Source organism: Talpa occidentalis, unplaced genomic scaffold, assembly GCF_014898055.3.
Source record: "Talpa occidentalis isolate TD23 unplaced genomic scaffold, MPIMG_talOcc4v2.1 talOcc4.8, whole genome shotgun sequence".
Classification (NCBI taxonomy): domain Eukaryota; kingdom Metazoa; phylum Chordata; class Mammalia; order Eulipotyphla; family Talpidae; genus Talpa; species Talpa occidentalis.
The window spans coordinates 29261237-29287144 of record NW_023605194.1 but is presented as its reverse complement, the minus strand read 5'-3'; the positions used below and the strand labels follow the sequence as shown (position 1 = coordinate 29287144).

Sequence of the window (25908 nt, the reverse complement as noted above, 5' to 3'; positions counted from 1 at the left end):
TATTTACCTCTTTCATTTTAATTTTGTCACAAGTGTACACTTGAGTTTCCAGAGACTAGGTGGCGTGGCATCTCCTTTGACATTGATGATATGTGTGCTGATGGTTTTAAAATTTTCCAATACAATAAAGAGTGATCCATGTAACCCACATCAGCACAGGCTCTTCAGAGGCCTTAATAGTTTTTTTAGTATGTAAAGGGGTTCTGACACCAACAAGTTTGGTTATACTAATAGAGACACAGTTGCTCCAGAGTGTTTTATTCCCTCAAATATTCATTGACCACCTACTATGCACCAGACAGGCACTATGCTAGGCCACACAACAGCTTCTAAGGTAATATATTGTTCCAGAGATATCTTTTTGTGGACTTGATAAGTGCTATAAAGGAAATGAACATAGAACAAAGATAATGAATAATAGGGAAGAAAAGCCCTTTTTGAAGAGAACCAGGGGGAGGCCTAGTTGTGCTGGGTGGAGTGTAAGAGCCGCCCCAGGAAGAACAGGGTGTGGAGTGCTGGGTGACCACTGCTGGTGGAGCAGAGCAGAGGTGGGGCCGGGCTGGGCACTGGGGCCTGCAAAAGGGTTACAACTGAAACTTCTTTTAGATTGGCAGGGAGGGTATGTGCTTAAAAAGATAACTGATTTAATTTGCCACTTTCTAGCTCATTTAGCTTTAGAGGAGGAATATTAACATTGAGTTTGAGGCTGTCATTCTTCTCTCCTGTTTCCCATTGTCACATTCTCCCAGGCTTTAGTTTCACCTGTCAGATACCTATCCTGGGCAGAAACTCTTCATTCCAAGTGGGTGAACAGTGATAACCTCTGTTGGAACAAGGCGTTTCATAGCACAGATACCTGCAAGTTTTCTCTGCAGGTTGTCAAGTGCTGGCAGCACACATGGTACATGGCGGAGGTGTTTCTGGAATGGTTGTATCAAATTTCTGCATCTCCTCTGGTGGTATTTGATCCTTGCAGCAGCCCTGTGGATGGTTGACCTGATTTTTTTTTTAATTTTAATTTTATTTTTATATTCCCCATACAAATGCAACCCCCTTATTTTGACCCCAATCCCTCCTTTCCCCGCCCCCTACCCCCCATAGAGTATTTCTGGTTCATAGTTGTTTGTTGATTTTGATTTTTGCTTTCTTATAGTTATTCTTTTTCCTGGTCTCTTATTTAAGTTTTCTAGATTCCTGCTATGAGTGAGACCATCTGGTATTTTTCTTTTTCTTTCTGGCTTATTTCACTGAGCATGTGACCTGATTTTTAAATGATTAAACTTTCGCCCCCCCCCCAACCCCCCTGCCCCCTAGACATAGGCCCGTAGGAATTGTTTGCTTGGAGGAGTGGACTCAGAAGACTGCATGAGGACTTTGGAGTCAAAAGCCAGAGCCTTTGTCACCATCCCAGAATTTGCTCAAGGGAGAATTCTTAGAAATGAAAATTTATTTTGATTATATTGAAGAATTCTTTAAAAGTGGGCCTGTAGTAGTAGTAAAGGGAACTTTTGAATTGTAAATAACTTAGAAACAGCCCTTTCAGCATGTTGTTTCAGGTGAGTTTGAGTCTTTATGTGGTTAATCCTATAGTTTCTGGGAATATGAAACCATCTTTGCTCAGAAAAATCATGGCCCATTGTAATTTATTGAAAATAAGTTGTATTTCCAAGATCCCTAATTGTAGTCAGTGTACCTGTTCTGTTCCCCATTCTGTCTCTGGTGAATACTTCCCCCCCCCCCCCCCCCCCCGACACACACCTCCAGGTCTTGTATGCATAAATAAACACATCTTTAAAACAAAACAAAACAAAAGACCTGCTTTGGAAGATGAGCCATGAGAAAGTCCCTGTAACTGTAGCTTTGCCTCTATGAGACACAGCCTTCATCGTGCGGGGGATGTATTACTATTCACATGAATCTAACTCTCTGAAAGGACAACTAAGAAAGAACTCGGGGCCTCTCTGGTGGCACAAGGGTTAGTTAAGCACCACACTATGAAGCAATCTGAAGCCTCTGCAGCACGAGTTCAATCCCTGAATGGCCAGGGAGCAACCCACATGGCGCAACAGACTTCTCCTTTCTCACCCACTGCTCCCCTCAGCAGTGTACTTCGGTCAATCTGCCTGTTCTGTTCCCCACTCTCTCTCTGGTGAATCCTTTCACCCCCTGCATCTCTGGCCTATACCCCAGCTCTTGTATGCATAAATAAATCAATCTTTAAAAAAAAGAAAAGAACTCAGTGTTAGCACCACTTGCTAGGCAATGCTGAGAGTCATTTATAATGGAAGTCACTTTAGAATTCAGCAGTTTTTATTGCACACTCTATGAATCCTATATTGTATATATTCTGCATTTGCTTTTTTAATGACCAGTTAATGAATTGCCATTGTGTAATCCGGTTCTTGGCAGAGCCCTCCATCAAGAGTCAACATGTATGTATCAGAGTAGCCACAGAACTAGTCTCTCCTCCTCTAATTTAGCTCATTTTTGAAGTTGAACACAGCTGGGCATTTATAGAAATCCAAGTCTCTCTTAAGGAAGCATTTGTTTTCATAGAGTAACTTCTGTGCTAAGCAGAAAGTGCTGAAATGCAGTGTCAGTCTGTACATTGTAGTTGTATCTAAATACTAAGTGAGACTTATTTGGCTTTGTTTTATGAAGTCATAGCTGCTGAGCTGGCACTAATCAGCAGATCACTATCTCTTGGTTTGGGAGTTGGGAGGGCAGTAACATTTGGTAACCTCCTGAGCAGAAAGTAAACGCAAGGTGGTCTCTGGTAAGCAGAATTTCTAAAATGGTCTCCCAGAGATGTCCCACCCCACTGCGTGGAACCTGTGTATATGATGAGCTGTCACTCCCATGATCTCATTATAGTGTATCAGTGCAATCATATGAGTTATTAAAAACAGAGAGCTTTCTCTGGTTGGTGGCATAAGATGATATCAGAGATTGGAAACAAGAGTGCATATGAAGATGGGCAGGGGTCAGTGGGGGATGCAGGCAACATTGGCTGACAGCAGCAAAGAAACTAGGTCCTTGATCCTAAAACTTCAAGGAACTGCATCCTGCCAATAACCCGAATGAATGCAGTAGTGTATCTTCCCCAGAGCACCCAGAAAGGAGGGAAATCCTGAGCAGAAGAGCCCTTCTTGCTATGCATCAGGTGATAAATTTGTGTAGTTTTAAACCACTGTATGTGTGGTAATCTGTTACACAGCAGAGGAAATCTACTACAAATGGCAGATGTATCTGTGTGCAGTAGAGGGTTCTTCCTTGGGTGCGGTGAGAGCCCAGTACTTCTGAAATCTCAGTGCTGATAATGGAGCATGCCCTTTTGATTTTGCCATCATCTTCTTTTACTTATTTTGATATTTTGTAGGAATATAGCAGTTCAACAAATTTCAAGTTTTTTGACCCTGACCTTTCAGAAGAAGTAGTTTTTACATTGAAACTTAGTTTACTACACACATACCTGAAAGAAAAAATTTCCCCCAAAGATTTAATATTCTTATAAAAGATGCTCTCCAACATGTACTTACGCACATTTTTAAAAATGTAAGTCATGAGCCACTAAGTTGATTTCTTTAATGACCTTCTTAGTTAGAAAATAGTTGGTTGTGCTTCTATAGTTTTATTTTACTTCTTAAAATTTCAATTGCATGTTATTTATTAATGAGCATTTAGGAAATACCTGTTCATGGTAAAAGTGGTGCATAATGGTTGGGAAGGGAAGGGTTTCTTTTTTTTTGAATTTCTCAAGTTTTATTTTTATTTATTTTTTTAAATAATAAATTTTATTTTTATATTCCCCATACAATTGCAATCCCCCCATTCTGACCCCAATCCCTCCCCTCCCACTCCCCACCCCCCAAAAAGTGTCTCTGGTTCATAGTTTTTTGTTGATTTTGATTTTCACTTTCTTATAGTTATTCATTTTCCTGGTCCCTTATATTTTCCTGGTCCCTTATTGGTTGGGAAGGGTTTCTATGAGAAGTTGGTGTCCAGCAGCCCAGGTTTCCTGGTATCTTTCCATGTTTCAGAAGAGATCACTTTTGGGAGCTCTGGAAGGCACCCCAGTCCACTCACAAGCAGTCCAGTCTGGTGTACACAGTCTGGCACTGCCTGTTCTCTCCGTGCCCCCATTACTGGACATGATGAACTTTCTTTTAATGACTACTTGGTGTTTCTTTGTATTGATGCATCAGTATTGACTCAATCAACTACATGCTGACAGACTTTGCCATTACAATATTGTCCAATCTCTTTGTGTGTGTGTAAGGATGAATTGCTAAAAAAAAGAAGAGACAGAGTGTGTGTGCATTTGTGGTTTTGAGAGAAGTTGCTAAATTGCTGTCTTATAGAGGTTCAGTAATTTGCTTTTCCACCAGCAATGTTTTTAGCAAGCCTATTTCTCAGACATTTACCAGCATAGGTATTATTTGGTTAATAAAAACGAAAACTTTTTTTGTCGAGGATGGTATATAGCTCATGTAGTTTTTAATTTGTATTTCTACAATGTGTATTTTTTTATTATTGTGAGAGAGACTTAGCATCTTTTCGTGTTTTAAGGGCCATGTGTATTCCTTCCCCTTTTTTTCTATTGTCATTGTTTTGATATACTATAACATGAGATCAGTTGTGTAAACATGAATACTACTTGCCTCTTACTCTCCTTTTCCAGTTCTTCAATTCCTCATGGCTTAAAAACAGATGAGCCCAACCAGACTATATTTCTTGTGTCCCTATACCTGTTGATATAAATTAGATAGAAAAATTCCCTTTTGTTAGGGCCCTAAGTTCCCAATAGTTTAAAAATAGCTTTGTTGGTAAACGAAAAGAAGACCCTATGGTAGTTTGCAACAGTAGTGAAAGGGCGGTTGGGAAGAAACCTGTTGGAAGGGGCAGGTGAAAGCAGTGAAGCTGAAAGCAGCTGGGCTGGCATCCTGCAGTGAGAGTCCCTCCCAGGTAAAATTGTAAGTTCTGCTGGGGACCAAGAAGGCAACTGTCATTAGTGTCAGAATAGCCCTTCCAACAACAGCAAGTTCTCTCAAAAGGAAGCCAAAAAAGGGGGAATGCCAACTTCTACCAAGGATATTTGGAAAGTTTTTGTTTTCCTTATGCTTTTGGCAGCCTTGATAAAATTACTTAAAGCAATGAGTCTGAAGGGAAAGACAGCCACTTAAGTGACTTGAGTACAGCAGAAAACAAATTGTCTAAATGTATTTGTCATTCTTAAGAAATAAAAAAGCAAGTGGGATTTAGGCCTAGACAGCATCAGGACGTTTATTTTGGCATAATTGATTACAACATCTTAACAAGAGGGGATTTTTATGAAAATTTTTTTGTGGTGAGATGGCTTTACATTCCTTTTCATGACTTGAAAGTGTCTTGTTTGGAACCAACACAGAACCAACCTCAGGAACAAAAAAAGCTTGAATTTTCTTGACAAATTTGAATTTTCTCATTATGAACATTTATGTCTTTTATTAGTAACCGTTGAGACCTGTGTGATCTAAACCTTGTCAAGGGGAGAGGGTATTCTCTGTCGAACAGAGGCTGGTACCTCATAGTCTCCCACTTATTCCCCTGAGGCTGGAGAAGAGTTGTCAGTGCCCAGCTTCTGAAAGCAGTGGTGCAGGGCCCTTGACTCCCAGTTGGACCATATATGAAGCTGTGGGCTTCATTGTGTTGTTGATCAGTCAGTCTTTTAAGTTCTCAAGGGTGTGTTGATAGATTTTACTCTGCTTGATATGGCAGCCAGTGCTTTCGGGATCATTTTGCACGTAGACTATTCTTCAGAACACATTGTTCCTCTTTCACCAGTGAGAGGAGTCGCCTATGCGAACTGAATCCTATGCCCATGAATCTTGCTCACTGTCTCGCTCTTACTGAGGAGCCAGCCACAATAAGGCATTTGTTGCTTTGTATTTACATTAAACACCAGAAAGCAGTTTTTTGACATTCTCTCAATGCCTGGTGGTCTAATAACAAGAGACTTTTTTTCTGTTACTGGGATATTAGCTGCTGCATGTTTTTTTTTGTGAGATTGGAGAGGATTAAATGAGGGTAGGAATATAGATAAAGGGTGCTGGGACCATTCTGTTTCCTAAGCCTGTTTCAAATTCCGTAATGGCTTGGGACTGCGGCTGCTGTCTCTCACAGGCTTGATGCTCTGCTGCAAGTATAGACAGACCCCTGTGAGTTCCTGGTGATATGCTGATGGGAAATTGATGGCTAAGTGATTACAGGTCCTGTTGCGCGTGCGCGCAGGCGTGTGTGTCTGTGTCTGTGTGTGTGTGTGTGTGTGTGTGTGTGTGTGTGTGTACTGACTGTTTTGTTGATGCTCTAGGAGGCTCTTCCCTCCTACTTCGGAGCCTGACCCCCATCTTGGATAGGTATGTGATGATTGATAACCAGACTTTCCTCTTTGACAGGACTTGAAGTTGAGAACAGTGAGAGACTTGTTGAGGCATGGATGTTATCTTGACTTGGGCTCCCTGACTGAGACCTGCCTCTTCCAAGGACACTGACCTTGGCGGGGTGCTGGGCTCATTCTCCAGATGGGACCCCACTTTCCTTGCACAGGATATTCCTTCCCTTTAGAATGCAGGAACATTTGTATGGTTTCCAGAGGATCATGTATTTATTACTAAGGTAACAAGGAAGGGGATAACTAGATAATTCCCTTTCTCTCCCTGGTGAGCAGTAAGTACAGTCTTCATCCCTTGTATGGGGATGGGCTTTCTTCTGCTGTAACTCAGTTCCAGTGACCACACTTGACCCAGCAACATAGAGGAAGAAGAACTGACCTCAGACCTAGAGGGGACAAGGAAGTGAATATGGCCGGACATTCCTGTCTTCCCTTTATCCAAGCTCACTTGGGGAGGGGCGGCGGCTCCTACTTCTCTGCAACCTACCATGATCAGCTTGAAGCCTTCGTGATATATTTCTGGCTTTGCTTATAGACAGCGAGCAGAGCTGTTCACCCTTAGTTGTACAAGAAGAGAACAGAGAGCCCTGGGAGGTGTTCAGTCTCTGAGTGGAATCAGTGCAGACAGAGAATGGACAGATTGTAGAAGCTGGGGCCTTTGTGTGAATCCTCTCTGCAGCACGGCCCTGTGTGCTCATCTCAGGCGTCTCGACATTGTGCCTGTGCCTCTTCTCTGCCTGGGCTGAGGCAGAGAAGCCCCTGGGTGGAGCCTGTGGTATCTCCCAGGAGCAGGGCACAGAAGAGGGCAGAGGAGGGTGATTCCTGCAGTGGGAACATAATAGTGGAACATCTACATGTCCCAAACCTCCCTCAGTTTGTTTTAGGAATTACAACAAAGTGCGACAGATGTTTGCGGATGTCATTTTTGTGACTCCAAATAAGTTAATTTGTGGATCTTTAAGAACTTTGACTAATAATACTTCTAAAGAAAATAGATTCAGTGCTCCTATGTACGTTCAGTTAGAAAATGCATGTTTTTTTTTTTTTTTTGAGACCCAGAGATGTACTGAGTAATGCTGAATAACTTCAGCACATATATGTGGCATGAAAACATGTAACTTCCTGGACCAGGTTTCTATAGGTTGAGTTGAACTTAAAATGATATTTAATCCCTGTACCTGGGGAGCCATATTAGTGGTCCAGTGAGCACCCCAATCAGAATGCTGGTCCTGGAGAAGGGGAGCAGGGGAGTTTCTGACAGTGGTACTGCCTGTCCTGGTTGCTGACTTCTTTCAGGGGTCTAATAGCTGGAGTGCCAGGATGAGGGTGTTCCCCAGGAGAGGCACTTAGCAAGAGTAGACGCTGGACTTCAGCTAGGGAATTGTGGGTGGGAGTAGGACTCCTCTGAATCAAGCATCAAGGCTAAAGGGCCATTTGAGTGAGTGTGGCGAGGGTGGGAAGGTGATGTGGACTTGCTCGTGATAACAGACTCAGCACTGTTTCCATGTGGCTGTCTAGATTGCATGGAACAGAAGCTCAGTCAGGCTGACTGTCCTAAGGAGGGTTGAACACATTTATATGAATATGCACGGGGCTTCTAGGCCATGAATATTCAGGAATTTGAGTCTGGATAAGCCCCCCCCCCCCAGGCTGGTGGGGTGGGCAGCTGGGGAACCCTCTAATAGCAGTTTTTATATCCTCAGCCAGGCTCTGCTGCCTGTCCCTGTTTCTCTCCATCCACTTCTCTTCCCACTGTGATGCTTCCTTACCCTCCTACATCTTTTCTCTGATTTTGACTTGTTCACCAGCCTCAGAGCCCCTGCTCATACTCATGACCTCTTGCTACATATTCTTTCAAATATAACTTGGCTTGATTATTTTTCTGGATTCACAATCCCAATTTAGAACTCTTGGGAACACTCCTCCTGGACCCAGGATGGAGCCACAGGTTGGTGACTGGGTAAGGTCTTCTCCCTTGTGTATAAAGAGTTCTAGCAAGGTTGTGAGTTTTCATGGACCCAACCATGAGGTTGTGAGGTAGGAGAGAGTGCTCAGAGTCTGCCAACCTTGATTAGGATTACCCCAGGAACTATTTTTAAAGAGCTGTGGGTGAGGGTAGCAGATGCTGACAGGGACTGGTACCTCACATTACTTTGGCTTTTTATAAATTCCATGGTACTTGGTTTCTGGACTTAATGTATGAACTATTTAAATTTAGATGCTTGAGACACAAATGACCACTGAATCTGCAGGAGATAGGTGGTGCGTTTCCAGACTCAAAATATATTTTGGCTTTGCTTTTAACCACATATAAGAAAAGAAGATGCTGTTAGATTGGCTTTGCTTTGGCTCATAGGGTACTATAGGTGTATGTACTGAATCAGACCGTTTTAGATTCTCTTCCCATTGCCATTCAGAAGGAGAAGTTGTTCATGGTCCTCTTGACCCTTCCCTGAAAACTGACTGGAGGTGTATCATTGCAGGCTGGGGGTCCTCCGTTGGCTTCGGCTCCAGTGTCTGCCTTCTCTCGCACTTCTGTCACGCCATCCAATCAGGACATCTGCAGGTAACATGCCGCTTCAGATGCTACGATGGTTCATGTGCTTCCTGGAAATAGGCATTAGTGTCTGTAGGTTCTTGATCTCCTATTTGCTTGGCCAATATAATGTTGCTGTAAACAGTTGGCCCAAGTTTTATGTGCTGTTTGCTTATCAAGTTACCACACGAATTTCATTTCTTCACTTTGATGTCCATTTTCTCAAAATGGTTTTTACTTTCTGTGCTTTTATCCCACTGTTCTCTGCATGCAGTTCCAGTGCAGTGTTTTCTGAGTGTTGTCACCACAGTCCTGTGCAGTCTGCTGTTGTCTTGAAAACTCCTCAGTGCCAGAGTTCCCTGACCCAAGGGCTCACTGTGACAGTAATCTGTAAAGACGCATTACAGGCGCCAAAGAGAAATTCCTGTGGTTCAGAATGGGCCCAGGCCTTGAAGCCTACTAAGCATACCAAAGCCAGAAGAACACTGAAGTTCTCAAAATCCCTAAATGATGTGGGTGAGAAGGCCCTGGACACTTTGGGAAGTTTTGACTACGTGGAAAGAACTTGCTCAGAAGGAAAATTGATACTCCCTCAAGATCCATGCCTCAGAATTAACAGGTTTCACCATAAAGATAAAAGAATACTGAATTGCAAACCTTTTGGCAGTTCCAAACTTTCTTGTGTTTCATCCCTTTCTGCCAATCATTCAGTTGCCTCAGAGGTGGAAGTTGGCAAGGGGGCCATGCGTGTCCCACTTTTGGAAGAGAAAGTGGATGGCGAGGCCTTGTCCAGAAGCCAGCGACTGCTTCGGTACCTGTTCTCGCTCTCGCATGGCTCAAGTGCTAGCAGCCTGCACAGGTTTCACGAGCTGGAGAGCTGTGCTGCTCACCTGCACACGGCCGAGTCCTCCAGTGGGCTGGCAGGGAGCACGGGTTTCTGCTCTGAGGAAATGGGAGATGACGACGTCTTTGAGGACAGCACATCTGCAAAATCAAAGAGCAAGGTCCTGCGGGCGCCCCTCTGCTCAGTGGAGAAGGACAGTGACCTGGATTGTCCTTCTCTCTCTGAAAAATGTCCCCCCATCTCTCCTGTGTCTACCTCAGGGGATGCCTGCAGGTTGGTTTTCTAAGAACCACCATTCTGCCATCTCTGCTGCCCTCACCTCCACAACCTCATCTTACTTTAAATATGTGAAGTTTCAGGAAAATTAAGTGATGGGCACTTGTAAACAATTATGGGTTAATAGTTTTCTACAGCAGAATCCATTGATATCATTTATGAAGCCAAATTATATGATAATGAGTCCCAAGATAGTTTCACAGATGATAAAACGGAGGGGCTACACATGTTAAAGTTCTAGCAGACTCTTCTCAACTAGAAATATGTAGACTTTGCATAAAGAAATTGAAAGAAACAATCTCTCCATGTTTCTAGCTTGATGGTCTAGATTTACATATTGTCTGTCCCTCCTGGCCTCATTTTTACCCCGGCTCTACCTGCAGCATGAGGTGCATGGGGAGAGGCTGTTCTTCAGCAGCTCCTCCTCCCCGCCTTTTTAACTGGGAGAGAGCCACCTCTAACCCCACTCCTAACTCCACTTCTCATCTTTTTCTTCTGGTATGCAACATCCTTGTCTGGCCTTCCAAATCTTTTGGAATTCAGTTTTTATGACAACTCTTATGTTACCTTTCCCAGTTGCCCCTCTTTAGGGCCTGCTGTTGTGGTTTCTGACAATTGGACCAGAAATCCCTGTTACAGAAACAAACAGCTGAGAGCCTGACCAGGGTCAGAACCCAGCTCCTTTCAGGCCAGGTATCCATCCCTGCTCTCCAGCTGCTGGAAAAGACCCCTCTGTTTCTCAAAAGTCTATTAAGTTCCTTGAGGTTAGTAACTACATCCTGCTGCATGCACACTTGGAATGATGAATGATTTAAAATCCCCAGTTACTACAGTGAGTGATTGTGAAAAAGGAAATGAAATTGTAGCAGGTTATAATTGTATTTCTAGGTCCAGGATTTTAGGTACTATGACTTCTATTTATTCCCCAAGAGGGGACAGACATGTGTAACTGTGTGTGAGGTTGGTGATTATAGCTAAAAAGCACATCTCATCACCTCTTTAAATCACTGGTATTTTGTGGAGGTAGAATGCTGGTTTTGTTTTACACAGAAATTTCTCCTCTAAGTGTTTTAGCATCTTATGTTCTGGAAGATGCTTCATGTTGCCTTAAATTGTCATTCAGTGAAGTTCTTAAGTCTTACCAAAATGACTGCTTTGTCATTTCTTATATTATTTTTTCCCCTCTGATGCCAAATGCTATCCAGACTTTCCATGTTGGTGCGGTAAGCTAGAAATGTTTAGTTTGTAGTCATTGTTCGCATTTGTGTTTGTACGTATTTGTGCTTGTAGTCACTTCTGTGATGTTTGTTTCTGAAAGTTTTCTTTGGGGGGATTGACCTTCCACTGAAGTGTCATCTTCCCTGTCGTGTGGCCCTCCTCCCAATGACTGGCTTTCCTTCCATCATAGGATCTGTCACTGTGAAGGGGATGACGAGAGCCCTCTGATCACACCCTGTCACTGCACCGGGAGCCTCCACTTCGTGCACCAGGCCTGCCTGCAGCAGTGGATCAAGAGCTCCGACACACGTTGCTGCGAGCTCTGCAAGTACGAGTTCATCATGGAGACCAAGCTAAAGCCTTTGAGAAAAGTACGTGTAAGAACACCCCTTGGAGGTGCTTTTGGCTCACTGAAATGAGTGCCCTTGGGAAGAGTCAGCACCCTGGATGGCTGAAGCTGGGCTTGCTCAGTTCACTTCTTTAGGAAGTGGGGGCTGGTGGGTATATGCGTGCTGTGGAGATCATTGTTTCTGGTACTGCTTCCAATTCTCTCCCCTCAGGATGAAGCTCTTTCTGACCATTCAATCATAATGTTTTCTTTTCTTTTTCCTTCAAACTAAGACTGCTTATTTGTTTGTGTCAGTTTTCTGGCTCTTGATCACAGACTGCTTTGTGACATGTTGGTCTGCATTTAACTTTCTATGTATTAACTGTTCATGTCTTGCCTCTGTTAGGAGCATGTTAGAGATCTCTCCCCAGCACAAAGCACAGGGTAACATAGTCAATTTATCTGTAGGTGCTTATGATAAGTATTTGCTGGGTGGGAGGGTGGGGAACAGAAATGAAAAGAAAGGAACACAGGTATGATATACAACACAGCCTTCATCAGGCTCCATGTGGCTGCTGCCTTGAAGAGGAGCTTGGCCTCGAAATCGCCCCCTGCGTAAATGTGACTGTTAAATGTGTCTGTCTGTGTGCCCAGCACATAGGTTTTCTTTGGACTTGCACTTATCGCAAAACTTTAATGTGTAAATTTCAAGGGGAAATCATTATGAGATAGTAACAGCACATCAGGTAATAGCAATGCCACTTAAATGCCACATTATGTGGTGGTGGAGCATATGAGAATTTCAGAAAGGGAAATGCTTATTGTGCACTAGAGTGCTAGAGAAGCAGAGTGGTGGTAGCACCATGGGATGTCTGGGGTTTGAAGTAGTTCTTGATGGATTAAGACTTGGAAGTAGAATGAGGTCAGGTTGTATGTGGAGAAAAGCATATACCAAAAGGCTGAGGGTGAGCATTTGAGGGATATTTGAAAGGCTTGGGCTGAGTGTGTTTTGGGAAATACTAGGAAATCAAGGAGCAGGAGAACATATTAGGAAGGAAGCAAAATGAAAGCTATTTTATGAAATCACAGCAGCAAGCAATCTAGATGTTAGAGGAGGCAGGTGCTAACTCTTTAAAAAATGTTCTACTTTGTAATTAATTAGGTGCCTACTAATCTGATCTCATGTGAATCTTATGGCACTTCAACTACTTAGATCGGTGAGACTCTACTTTCAGCCTATCCTATATAGAAGCATCTGGAAAGAGGCTGTGACTAGGGCTGGCAGAGGATATGCAGAGTGTTTACACTTTGTTCTTTTTCTCTATCTTTATGTGTTTTCTTCTGATTCGGAAACCAGTAAATGAAAAAGAAAATCTGGCTATTTGGAGTAAATTAATGAGCTCCTAGAGGAGATGGGCCTGGCAGAGACTGCTTGAACCAGGAACTCTTAGCATCGATTTCAAGCTGTTGCTGCCAAAGTAGCAGAGGACCAAAGAGTGAGCGCCTTCCGCCATCACCTTCACAATGTAGTGTGACCCATCTGCTAGTGTGTTGTGGCGTCATCAACCTTCTTCTTCCCCTCGCTCATGCCAGTCAGCAAGTCAGGGAGACTTAAAATGTGCTGCTTGGGTCTTGGGTCAACATGCTGTTTTCATCAGGATTGAAACCATAGAATCCTTTATCAAGCCATTTAATGTCTGCTTGCAAGAATAAGCAGATGAGGTGGATCATAACTCATTTCAGTTCCAGCTGCTTTTCATTGCATAGAGAGTTGGCTGTCAACAGAGTACCAGTGCCTGGTACCTGGTTGAAACCAAATGGTTTAAAAAGATCGACTTTGGGTATTGGGAAATCATCTAGTTCGGGAAAGTGGGAGGGGGAGGAAAGCTATTTGCTCCCATCCACAATACTTTCTTCCCCATTGTAGCCCTGAGCGTCTGTGGGCCTGAGCCTCACATTCAGCATGTTGTCTTTCCAGTGGGAGAAGTTGCAGATGACAGCCAGTGAGCGCAGGAAGATCATGTGCTCAGTAACATTTCATGTCATCGCCATCACCTGTGTGGTCTGGTCCTTGTATGTGCTCATTGACCGCACGGCTGAGGAGATCAAGCAGGGGCAAGTGACAGGTATGTGCTCAGAACAAAAGGTGAGCTCAGCATGGGGGTGCTGGATAACATGCTTGGGTCTTGGGATGGGAGAGTTGTTCCTGATGGCTTTCAAGTCAGACCTCAAAAGTCTGGGTTTCATTAATGAGGTACCAAGCCTCCTTTTTAGATGTTTCTCTTGCTAAAGCATGGTTTTTAAAATCCAGCTAGAAGAAGTCAAAGCATGGAAAATGCATATCTCTATGAATTGCCTCCCAGAAAAGGTAGTGGACAACACTTGCCACCCTCCTTTTATAAAACTAGATTTGATGGGTTAAGAAGCCATTGGTAATGGAAAGTTCAGAAGTTGTATTTTATTTCAGATCTTAAAAGGATCTACTGACAGGCTAACCATGTTTATTCCCCTCCAGGAATCCTAGAGTGGCCCTTTTGGACTAAATTGGTGGTTGTGGCCATTGGCTTTACTGGAGGACTTCTTTTCATGTACGTTCAGTGCAGAGTATACGTACAATTATGGAAGAGACTCAAAGCTTATAACAGAGTAATCTATGTCCAAAACTGTCCAGAAACAAGCAAAAAGAATATTTTTGAAAAATCTGCACTAACAGAGTTCAACTTTGAAAATAAAGACGGACGTGGACTCTGTCATTCGGACACAAACTCTTCTTGTTGCACAGAACCTGAAGACACTGGAGCAGAGATTGTTCATGTCTGATTGTGTGGAGGGTGTAGCTTTCCCGGACATCCATGAACAGTTGAAGGAAATTGTTTACTGCCAGTTGTGTACCTTTTCTGTCCTTTGACGGCATCAATTGGGCAGGTGACTATTTTTAATGGCTTCTTTTTTTCTAGATCCTCCTTAGTGAACCTCCTGGAAAGCCCTCACATTGGCTGTTCGTAGCTGGCTTCCACTTCTGCCAGCATGTCTATGGGAAGGGAAGAAGGAAGATCCCATGGCATCATAATACGGAGCTGGCTGGGTTCTGGCCCATGGTCTTGAACAGAATGAGAGAATAAAATGCCAGACTTAAAGGAAGAGCGAGAGCAGGGTAGTACCCAGTCCTTTGTGTGCAGCCTGTTCCCGGTGGCAGCAGTGCCTCCCATGGAGCAGTGTTTGGGGATGTCTAGCCACCATGAGAAATTTCCCCTCAGGGGAGGTAAGCGCCCTCTGCTGATGCCACTGATATTTCTCCCAAGCAGGCAGGACGTGGTGCTCTGTGTGTGGTGGCGAAGTGATTCACTAAGCAAGCAGCACTTTACGAAAAGAGAATTATTTTGTACTATGAGTGTCCAGTGGAATTGACACTTAACAGAGTATATATCATTTAGAAACCTCTTTGTTACCCTGATTATGTCTTCTACCTTATAGATCTAAAACCCTTTTTGCCTTATATGTTCTGAGAACCATATCTATTCTGTTGATACAAGAGATGTGTGACTATAAAGCAGGACAAACAGGTCTGAGGTTTCTTTCAACATTTCATGGGAATTAATGGATGCTAAGTGGCCATTGGCTCATAATTCCTATAGTCGAGCCCATTTTATGACAAGTCTTTATGTTATAGGCCTGCCCCCAATGTTTCTTTCTCATCAACCCTGAAAAAGAAGGGTTTATGAGATCTACACAAAAGGGAAGAAAGTGAATAATTAGGACAAAATGGAATATTTGAAAACTATTCCTTTACAGACAAACCTCTCCAGTTTGCCTTGGCTTCATACTGAAAGAGCTAGGGTGTGTACACAGCAGGTGCTCGAGGCTGCTTGCCATCTTGGCCAGCTTCCACTTCTGGGAGGTTCTGTGGATCATTGGCCAGGGCAGACGCATACAGGCTGGCTCTGGAACAAAGGCCAGGAGTGAGCAGCAAACTGCCACGGTCCACTGTGTCATTGCCCCCGTCCACACCCCCACCTATTACTCGCCTTAACTGGACTGAACAGAGGATCCTTTCTGGGCCCCTTGCCCTGCAGTCAGTCCATTCTGTCATCAGGGATTAGCTCCTGGATCATTTTCATAAAACAACCAGAACCAAAATCACTACAATCAAATGGCCTTTGTCCCTGCAAAAAGTCTGCTTAGAATTCTGTTTTTACAAACCACTTTCATCATGCCAGGCAAATAAGAGGCAACTTGAGGGAAGGAGGCCAGCAGGGTGGTCTGCAATTAATGTGAGTATTTCTAGTTACTTACTCTCCAGGTGACTCCACATCTGCAGAGCCTTTTTAGGGAGGGGGATGTCTGGAGGTCCTGTCCTCAGTTCTCTGAGACTTAGATGCCTCATCCATCCTATTAAGACGGTGAAGCAAATACAAGATAATTTCTTTGCCTTTCAGAGCGGAAGCCTGTGATTTTGTTTTGAAAGTCAGGAGAAGATTTGAAGAGTCTCTAAAACTCTGGGGGAGGGCTTATGGTTAGCAGGCTCTGCCCTGCCATCTCCTTCCACTCAGAATCTGAGGTATAGGATTTTGGGGCCAAGTCTGAAGAGCTGTGCTGCCCTTACCTTCCTCTGGATAGACAGGTGCTGACCAGCCACAAGCTGACCCCTGAAGATAGGCCAGCCTGCCCTCTCGCCGTCTCCCAGGCCACCTCCAGCCCGTGGCTGTGTTCACTGTGCCCCAAAGTGCAATTACCCACACCCCTTCTCAGCCTGGGGACACCATGCAGCTACAGACTGTCCGCTCAGGGGAGCTAAATCTTGGGTCGGCTCTGCCTATGCCCCTTAGGAACTGCCCAGGCAAGGTCCTGTGTCTCTGCTGCCCTTTGACTGCAGATGAGTGTGAATGGTCATGTTAAGACTAGGTAGGTTTTTAAGTGGGCCTCCTTCCTCGCTCCCTTCTATGGAACCCTTTATGCTGAACTTGAAAAGCACACTTCCTGTAGAGAGGAAAGTGTGCTTAGGTGGGCATAGCCCCTGGGCAGCCCACCCATTGTGACTGGCACTTCCTATGGCAGAGGTGCCTTTGTAACCGTGATTGTTGTGTTGCTCCTCACACCCAACCTTCGGTGCGTGTTGCCTTCTCACTTCTTTTCTGAAGGCCTAGCACTATCTCACCACCTCTGGCCAAGCTCCTAAAGGCCCTTTGCCTGTGGACAGTTCATCCCTTGCCCATTCCTTTTGGAGTGGCACACAGCTCCCCCTTGTCTTTCTCTTGCAACCTCTAATTGAATACCTGTGATCCCATCTTAGCCCCAACTCTAACTCTACTCCCACTAACAGAAGCCTGAAGCTCTAGGAAGGTGCTGTGCTGCCATCTAGTGGGAGCATTGGACCTGCCACTTCTTCCCTTGCTTAGCTTGTGTCCCCTTATCTGCTAGGTTCTTTGGGGAGTTATTTATTCCCCAGTTTCCTCTCAATTTGTATCTGCTTTAGTGGGAGGATGGTACTTGTTTGAACCATATAGAAATGTGGGATCAACTTGCAGGTCTCAGGACTAGCAGGGTTGTTACTTGTGGGCCAGGCATTGGGGTGGGGAGGGAAGCATCCTCAGAGGTGCTTCCAGCCAGCACTCCTCCCCGCCCCACAAAAAACAAAACAAAACAAAACAAAACTTACAGTACAATTCAAGGGCTTCTGACTTTGGCTGCCAGCAGTAATTTGGTTTTTGTGCCCAAGTTTAAGAATTTTGTAGGAACTTTGTAAAGAGTCTCTTCCTATTTCAGGCCTGTAATGTTGCTTCCTTTTGTGCCTCAGTCCACTATTTTCAGTCTTACTGGCATAGTTTCCAAGTCTGCAGATGCACCCAACCTGGTGACAGACCCCCCAGACCCCAGGCCATAGAAGTCAGTTCAAGAGCTTTGGGTAATGGCTGCACGGGTTGGAACTGCTTCTGCTCCTGGTGGTAGGCTGGATGCAGGACTGGAGGAGAACTGAGAACAGAGGGCAAAGCAAGCTCCACTGTGCTGTGGATTTGGCCTTTCGAAATACTTTCCTTCTGGATCTGATCTGCAACATGCAGCTTCCATCTCTAGCCCCCAAATGACCAAGACACAGGGAAATAAAAGGATTTGTCTTTGTTTTGGATATAATTAAGTTGTGCAGCTCATCATCTATTTAGATGCAATGTTTATAGAAAGTTGATTGTTAATAAAAAACCAAATTTACACTGGCATGTGTGGTGTAGTTTCTAAAAGGCACTTCACATTTGAAGTTTTTCTTAGAAAGTTTCTAGTTCTCTAAATGTCTAGTTTTATATCCTTTTGCATATGTTCACTGTTTCTCAGTATTACCCCCTGAATAATTCTCTGTACAGAGGGGTTGTTTGTGCTATTCATGGGGGTGTCTAATTGCAGCAATAAAGCATTTCTTTAAAGGAGTTTTGCCACAAGAGTCTTTTCCTGCGTGGCTGGGAACATTGGCAGTCTCTCCAGGGAGCCTGATCCCCTTTCCAGGTTGCTCGAACCTGCACGTCCAGAAGAAAATCATGGAACCTCTGGAATTGTCTGTTTTCCTCAGTTTGTGCCTGCAAAGGAGGATGGCTCCCAAAACACTGGTGGTCAGTGGAGAGGGTGTGAGTCCTGGAGGGTGAAGATTGGTGTCTACACAGGTGTACTTGCTTCAAGCATCCAGTTCTATGTGGACTCATGGCCCTGAGAGAAGCCAGGGAAGCTCCACGTGTGTGTGGCGATATGACCGTCGGAGCAGTCAGAGCTCATGTAGCCTTATTGTTGAGCTACTGACCCACAGCCCAGCTGAGAGAGCGAACCAGAGAGGAACAGCAAGAATGCATGTGACAGCGTTGCCTAGCTATGTCTCCTGACTTCTGCCACGGATTCCCTGAGTAATGGCAGTGCTGTTAACCCTCCAGGCTGGAGACTACAAGCTGCAAACAGGGCTGTGGATGCTGAGGGCCCAGCTTCTCAGCCATCAGAGAGGCCTGCGTCTGCCCTACCTCTCCCAAGCTGCCTCTTGGAACTGAAACGAGAACAGATTCTAGACCCCACCTGTGTGACTTCAGTGTTCCCCACAACATGTGTGAGGTAGGGATCTGGGAACCCAGCAGTCTAGGGAGCCAAGCCTGGGCTCCTCTTGGGTGTTCACTAGAGGAAAATGGCTCTTATATAAAGGAGCAGAAGGCCTTATTTAAGATGGGTTCCCTGTCTTCCAAGGGCTGCAGGTGCAAAGGAGAGATGAGGAGGGAGTACAATCCTGGGGAGGAAACTCGCTTTATCTGGGCAACGATCCTTTCCCAGAGAGAGGACGTTTGGGACATGTTCTGAAACAGTGGAAGCTTTCTGGGTAAGAAGAGGGAAAAATGCCTATTCCACAAATGCGGGACTTCTGTCTAAATGGAATCAGCAATTATAGCTTTTGAGGAGGGAGGATGGCATATAAGCTACTTGAAGTGACTGGAATGTTGGAAGGTACAAACTGGAAGACCTATTTGAAATGAACTCCTTTATGACAACCAATTCTTGACTCATTCAACAAGGATTTATTTGGATACCTACTGTGTGCAAGAAAGGAGAAGCAGCACATGTAGAACAGAAAATTCCATATCTTTTAACAACAAACATCTATGTGCTACCCGGATTTACTGTTGCTGCCTGGTATGGAAGCGCTGCGCTGGGCACAGAACAGGAAGCCCTACGCCCCTCCAGTATTTATTTGCACACTTTGATCACAAAGTATGGGATTCACTGAAGATTTAGGAATAAGCAAAAAAATGCACTGAAACTTAGCTGTAACAGGGCCAGCCTGGGGCAGCCCTTGGTTTGAAGCCAATTAGCTTGATGCCTGAGGGCAGAATTCCCAGGAATCCTGGTGGGTCTTGGAGGAGCGAGCTGCCAGGAGGCCTGTCCCACTGCTGACCATGAGCTTGCCCACCCAGGCAGGTGGGAGTGTGGGTCCGAGCCAGCCTTGGGCAGCTGGCTGTCCAGGAGTGAGACTGGCTCAGATGGCCACACTGTTGGGAATCCGGTCTGGGGACAAGTAGTAATATGGCAGTTTCTTGTTCTTGTTGCGCTCAGCGATCACACTGACGATGGTGTCAAGGTTCTTGCGGAATCTGGCCATGGCTTCCTTTACCGGCTTCTCAATGAAATGCTCCTCCGGGTACATGCCCAGGAATAACTGAGGGCCCAGACATGAACAGACAGACAGGTTAATCTGCAAAGAGGCTATGTAAATTGACAGGCTTTGTCGTATCTCCAGACTATCTTTGGAAGGTGATAGAAGGAAGATGTGCTCATCTTCCCATCTCCACCCTCTGTTGCCTGCTGAGTGCTCTGGGAATGCTCCTGGACTTACAGATAAATGGGAAAAATAACTTCCCTGCTGCGCATTGGCTGTGAGGACCTGTAGTGATGCCGTGAATGTGGAGGCTATTGGTGGCCCTGGCTGTGGCGGGCACTCGTACCTTCCCATTTGGGCTGCAAGCAGCAGGGCACAGGGACCAGTGCTGGCCACCTCTCCAACCCAGGATGGCCACAGTGCTGGGGGGTGATGTGCTCCTTTGCACACTCGCACATGGATGCATATTAAAACTAGCCGTATCTTAACAACCATGTTGGACTTTTAAGATTGGAAAGTTTCACAACCAGAACTGGAAAGGTATGGGAGAAACATCATCTTGAATTTAGTTGTGGAGAACCTCACCAGGTCCCCAAGGGAAACCTGCCTACCAGAATACCTCAGGGGGCATCTCAGGAGCTTTCACAGATGACTGCTGTGCGCTCATGCCCCCACCAACCCTGTCCAGGCTCAGCCTGAGGCCCTCATGGGTGCTTCCAGCTTTGGAAGTCAGGATTCATAGCCTGCAGGTGTCCATCCTGAGCCCTGAATCACAAGCTGGGGTAACCTGTCAGCCAGAACAGGTGGGAAATCCTCCCCCTCACCTCATTGTCCTGGAACTGGCTCAGTGCCCACACTGCACCCAGATGCCAACAGGAGCGACCACGGTCTGGCAGTGTGTCCACGATCTGTTCAATGGTGACCACACCCTTGGCTGTTGGTGGTGGGGCCCTCATGGTTGGGGGGGCGTTAGGAATCCAGGAGCACCAGTCATACTGCAGGGACATCCACCAACAGAAGTGGGTGCCCCCACAACCAGCTGCAAGCCACTGTGACCCATACCCACACCTCCCAGACCAGACCAGTCTTCTTCCCGCGACTCCACTTCCCTCTTTTGCAGTAACCGGGGAGACCGGTCAGAATCACTCTGGCTGGGCTCTGATTGGCACCCTCTGCTTAGTGGGTAGAATCCATGCCGGGAATACCCAGTCCAGAAGGAAAGATTAGGAAGAGGGATGGCCCTGGCCCATCAATTGGGGTCAAGGTGGCCCTTGATTTCCTGCTTGCCCTGCTCTTGCCCACCTGGCCGAAGTTCACTGCTGCGTGCTGGGCTGAGGCAGTGAAGATGACCACAGTCAAGTACTCCGACAGCTTCTCTCTGGTCTTGACCGACTTCGGGAAACCTGAGGTGGATCCAAGGACTGGCTGAGGCCTGGCATTCATGGAGGGATACCAGGCACCCACCCCCATTCCCACCCCAGTCGCTGGGCTTCCCCAACAAGTGCTGAAGGGCCCATGCAATGACAAGACCCACAGAGGGGGCAGAAGCTTGGCCCAATGTTCCAGATGTGGGCTCTCAGGGGCTGCAGGTAGCCCCCGAGACGTCTGCATGAGGTATCTTCATGGGCAGGGTTCCCTTGGGGACCCCAGCATCACATTCCGTGGTCGATGCCCAGGGACAGCATGCCCAAGGAAAGCAGAGATGCAGGGAGGAGCAGAAGAGAGACCCAGGAGCAGGGCTTTGGGCTGTCCCTACCTGACGCCTTCTTGCCCCGCATGCCGTACACGTAAACGTCCTTCACGAAATCCTGCAGCTCCTGGTCCTCCTCCACCACCTGGTCATCCTCATAGTAAATGCCTATCACCTCGGTGGTGAACCTGGCTTAGGATGAGGGGTGGGGCTAGGAGTGGGTGACCCAGCCAGGAACTACAGAACTGCACCCCAGGGCAGGATCCCACCGGTGACCCCTAACCTATTAAAGTTCAGATTTAGGCCATCCCCATCCCCAACAACCTCCCGCCTTTCCTCCAGCAATGCCCTGAGAAGGCAGGAATCCGGGTCCTGGCCCACTGAGTCAGCTGTCCAGGCACCTGATCAATGTCCACAACCCCCTCCTCCAGACCACTGCTCCTGCTGACAGTGGTGCCCGCAGCCCCAGCATGCACTCACGTCTTGATGGCCTCCCACACCAGGAGCCCATCGTCCCGGTAGAAGTAGTAGGGGATATCTTCCTTGCTGTCCATGCCCCGAGCCCTGATGGACTCGGGGAAGCACAGGGAGGTGTAGGTCAGATCCTGCATGGCCCGCTGCACCATCTGCACATGCCCACCGCCCCCTGTGGCGTTGGCCTTGAGCGGGAGGGGAGAGAGAGCTGTGAGCTGAAGTCGGTTCCTACTCCCCCGCCATCCAGCCTCAGAGCTCACCGTAAAGAGACTGAAAGCGCAGTGGTGCTCCCTGGCACAGAGGGGGCAAGCCCATAGGAGGGGTTTCCACTCAGAATGAGGTTACAGGGAAGAGCCACGGTCTGAAGAAAGGCAGAGACTGTGGGAGGGTGGGGCAAGCTTCCTTCCCAGGAGGACAGTGGGGGCCGCTGGCAGAGCGTGGAGCCTGGGCTCACAGGTTGCTCTGTGACCTGATCTTTGGGCTAAAAAAAGGGGCTGATACCAGCCTCCTGGACCCACACAACTCCAGCTCTGCAAGGGCCTGTTGTGTGCTTAAGTGAGGGCCGAAGAAACGTACAAGGAGGAGTCCTGTTCCCCGGCCCTGCTGCTGAGAGGCAGGCACACCTGCCGTCAGGGGTGCTGAGCAGTCAGGCTCAGAACCTTCGGAGGACGACTTGGGCACTGGACACGGGTCCACGTGGTCATCTGACTCAAACAGTGCCACTGTCGTGCCCTGGGCCTTTCTACTTGGGTGGGAGGTGGTAGCCACTGCAGGGGAACGAGTCTGCAGCTCGTGTGAGCCAGCGTGCCAGTGCCTGGGGGCATCACGTGAGTCCCATTTTAGGCTGAGACTCCCTCCCCCTATGTCCAGATATGTGGGGTAATGCATTTCCTTGCCAGCTGCAGCTGACTTGAGTGGGTTCTGTCCTTTGCAACCCAGCGGTTGAGCCTTAGTGATCATCTAGCGGGCTCTCCGTTGGGAGGTGCTGTGAGGGTCCAGGTGTGGTAAAGTGAGAAGGGCCACAACACTGCGAGGTGCTTCCTGAGAGAATGTGAGGGGTGGGTGGGGACCCTAGGCCCCACTGCGGGGAAGAGTGGATTGGGGCACGGAAGAAGGAAGGAAGCACAGAGATGGGAAGACGGAGTGTGGGAGGTTGTGCTCAGAGTGATGGTGGCAAAGTGTGAGGAAAGACACAGGTCCCTGCTGTGTTAGAGGTAGGAAGTAGGTGCCAGGAGGCAGGGTCTACGCCCAGATGCCAGAGGAGTGGAGGAGTGGAGGGGGGTGACAGACAACATGGAGGACTGGTGAACAGCAGGCAGTGCTCAGAAGGGGTGGTGGTACTGGATAATGGCAGGCCCCCAGCCTCCCACCCCCATGATGCTGAGGGTCCTGGCCTCCGGAAAGGAAATGTGAAGGTCAGGTGGGGGGTGGAAGCCGCTGAGGTTCTGGGAAGTGGGTGCCCACTTGGCTGGGCTCCCCTCCCACCCCTCCCAGAGGGCTGGGAGGCTCTCACCTTGTCAAAGAGGCCATACTCGCAGATGAGCTGCTCCCGCGCCTTGGTGTTGATGGCGATGGTGAACCGTATGTGTGCCACCAGGAGCTGCGGGGAGGAACAGGAAAGACCTCAGAGGAGGCCCAGACCAGGTCTGTACCTCGTCAAGTGCCCCAGGGACCCTCAGCACCCCCTAGCTCCAGTCTGCTGCGGAGGGATGAGCCCAGGGCTTGGGAAGTGCAGGGTGGCATGCTGGCTGTGGCTGCTGAGTAGTGGCTGGAGGTCTGGGGGATGCAGCTTTGATGCTCAGCAACATTGCTGATGGGAAAATGACAGTAATCAGTGCTTGTATTGAGCTTAACAGTGTGCTAGGCGCTGCTTTAAGCTCACTGAATTTATTAACTGGTTTTAATCCTGACACTAGAGTCCTACCAGGCAAGCATACTATTTGATTTTCTATTTTACAGATGAGGAAACTGGGGCATATTGAGGCATTTTTAGCCTGCGTAACCCCAGCAGTAGGTGCCCATAAAATTCAGGAAGAGAGAAGGTCAGTATCAGGGAGCACTGCTACCTGAGATCAGACAAGCACTGGCCTCTTCAAAATCTGTTCCTGGACCAGCCAGGGCCCATGTCCCTCAGGAGCCAGCAAGCTCAGGGCTGCTTTCTTTCCTGGGGGAGTTTTGGGTCCCCCTGAGTATCTCCTTAGGGGTTCCTCTCTGCTGGCTACTTCTAGCTACAGCCTTATGGGATTGTCAGTGCCCCTCTTTCTTCCCACTATCACCCCACATCTGGATGTCCCCCACCAGGTGAGACAGTAGCTTGCAATACCTTGAAAATGGGGTGCACAGCAGGTAACTGGCGGTACATGGCAATGCCAAAAACTTCAGACACCAAATGTGTGCGCAGAAGGTGGGTGATGGTCTGGTGGACGTGGAAGTCACTGGAACGCACCCAGATTTTGGCCAGAAGCCAATCATATTTTGCATCCGATGGGAGAAAAATGGGGTTCTCGTCTCCTGGGACTTGATTGAGCTGATACATTGGAGAAAGAAAAATATATTGCAATATTTCGCTCCAGACTATAGTGATAGAAAAGCCTGGCCTGCTAGGAAATTCTGGAAGTTTTCAAATTTCTTATACAGTGATTAAATCACAAGAGGATCATGGAGGAGGAGAGGGGCCCCTTACTAACTGTGGGACCAGGGGCAACTTGCTGATCCTTTCTGAGCTCCAGTTCCACTCTCTGAAATGAAGGGCTATGTTTACTCACCACCAGAGAAGCCCGGAGGGGCTAAGATGGGGACAGAGCATCAGCAAAGAGTGAGCAGGTGAGGTGCTGAGAGCACGCTGCTGTGGTGGCCACCTGCCCCCTTCTCTTGCCTTCCTCGTGTGCTCCCTCTGGGGTGCTGCCTACTGCTCTGACAGGTGCCTTTTGGTCTCCCACACGTCCCCCTCCGCTGCTCTTTCTTTAAATGCTGCTGTTTCCCTGGCTCTGACTTGGTGTTCCCAGTTTCCCTTCTTGCCCTCAACCACTTCCTTCAGTTTCCAGGGCTCTGGGGCCCTTACAAAGCAGTGTCCCAGGTCATCATTCCTTGAGCCCAGACCTGTGACCAGGTACCTCCTAGAGTAGAGACAAGTCTGTTTTCTCTCCAGTTTCAACTACACACTGGCACCAGGTCATTTTTTTTATATGCAAATCATGCCCTGTCAATTTCCTCCTTAATAGCATGTCAGGAAATAAATTCCCCAAACAGGTGAGCTGACTACTGCTGACTACTGGACCTCCCTGCCCACCAAGCTGCTAGGCCCCAGGCTCTCTGCCCATGACAATGGCCACTGACATCCACTGTGCTCCCAGGTGCCGACAAGCTGATGTCATGGAAGCCTGCAAGGTAGGTGCTGCCGGTACCCTGTCTGGGGCCTCAGAAGTGTGGGCATTTAGTATGCATTTAGAATGCATTATCCCGACCAGAGGAGGAAAGAGGAAGAGCAGCAGTCTGGCTGCAGGAGCTGAGTGCAGGGGCTGGGTTGAAGAGGGTCTGGGAAGGGGCTGTGTGGGGTGCAGGCTCTTGAGAAGCTGATGTGGCTAGGAGGGTTGCCAGTGGTGAGAGGGGAGTTGTGGGGTGGGGCCTGCCTGAGTGGGCTCCTCAAGGTCATGCTAAGCGTTTTGGGAGGTAGTTTCACTGCTTGTCTCTTCATTGAAAACAACTGTTCAATAGAAATACAATGCGAGCCACAGATGGACTTCGGAATTTCTAGGTAGCCACAGTAATGAGAATAAGAAGAAACAGGTGACGTTTATGTTAATAATGTGATTTTATTTTACCCAGTATGTCCAAAATATTATTTCAATCTGAAAATAACATTGAACTATTCGTATTTTACCTTCTTTTTGTTTTCATTCTAAGTCTTCAAAATCACCTGCGTAGTTTGCAGGCCCAGGTACTGACTGTGGTGGAATATTACCTGGGGTGCAGCTCAAGGCCGGCACGTGGGGGCGCTGT

The 25908-nt window shown here is 47.1% G+C and overlaps 2 protein-coding genes across 6 annotated transcripts in view; one reads left to right on the top strand and one right to left on the bottom strand.

Moving 5' to 3' along the window:
* Window positions 1-18074, top strand: part of MARCHF8 (membrane associated ring-CH-type finger 8) — a 104351-nt gene extending 86277 nt beyond the window's left edge. For 4 of the 5 annotated variants that reach the window (XM_054690700.1, XM_054690699.1, XM_054690698.1 and 1 more), the window contains 4 exons: window positions 8914-8996; window positions 11495-11675; window positions 13611-13758; window positions 14148-18065. In XM_054690700.1, coding sequence (XP_054546675.1) covers window positions 8914-8996; window positions 11495-11675; window positions 13611-13758; window positions 14148-14452 — 717 coding nt within the window. In that variant the 3' untranslated portion in view covers window positions 14453-18065. Of the gene's footprint in view, window positions 1-8913; window positions 8997-9240; window positions 10084-11494; window positions 11676-13610; window positions 13759-14147 lie in introns of all 5 variants that reach the window. The other variant, XM_037497514.2, reaches the window with a different exon arrangement.
* Window positions 18075-19152: 1078 nt separating this feature from the next.
* ALOX5 (arachidonate 5-lipoxygenase) overlaps window positions 19153-25908 on the bottom strand; it is a 41144-nt gene continuing 34388 nt past the window's right edge. The window contains exons 8-14 of the mRNA XM_037497513.1: window positions 24233-24436; window positions 23423-23509; window positions 21916-22094; window positions 21502-21623; window positions 21048-21148; window positions 20570-20740; window positions 19153-19805 (exon numbers count right to left, since the gene is read on the bottom strand). Of these exons, the coding sequence (XP_037353410.1) occupies window positions 19626-19805; window positions 20570-20740; window positions 21048-21148; window positions 21502-21623; window positions 21916-22094; window positions 23423-23509; window positions 24233-24436 (1044 nt within the window). The 3' untranslated portion in view covers window positions 19153-19625. The remainder of the gene's footprint in view (window positions 19806-20569; window positions 20741-21047; window positions 21149-21501; window positions 21624-21915; window positions 22095-23422; window positions 23510-24232; window positions 24437-25908) is intronic.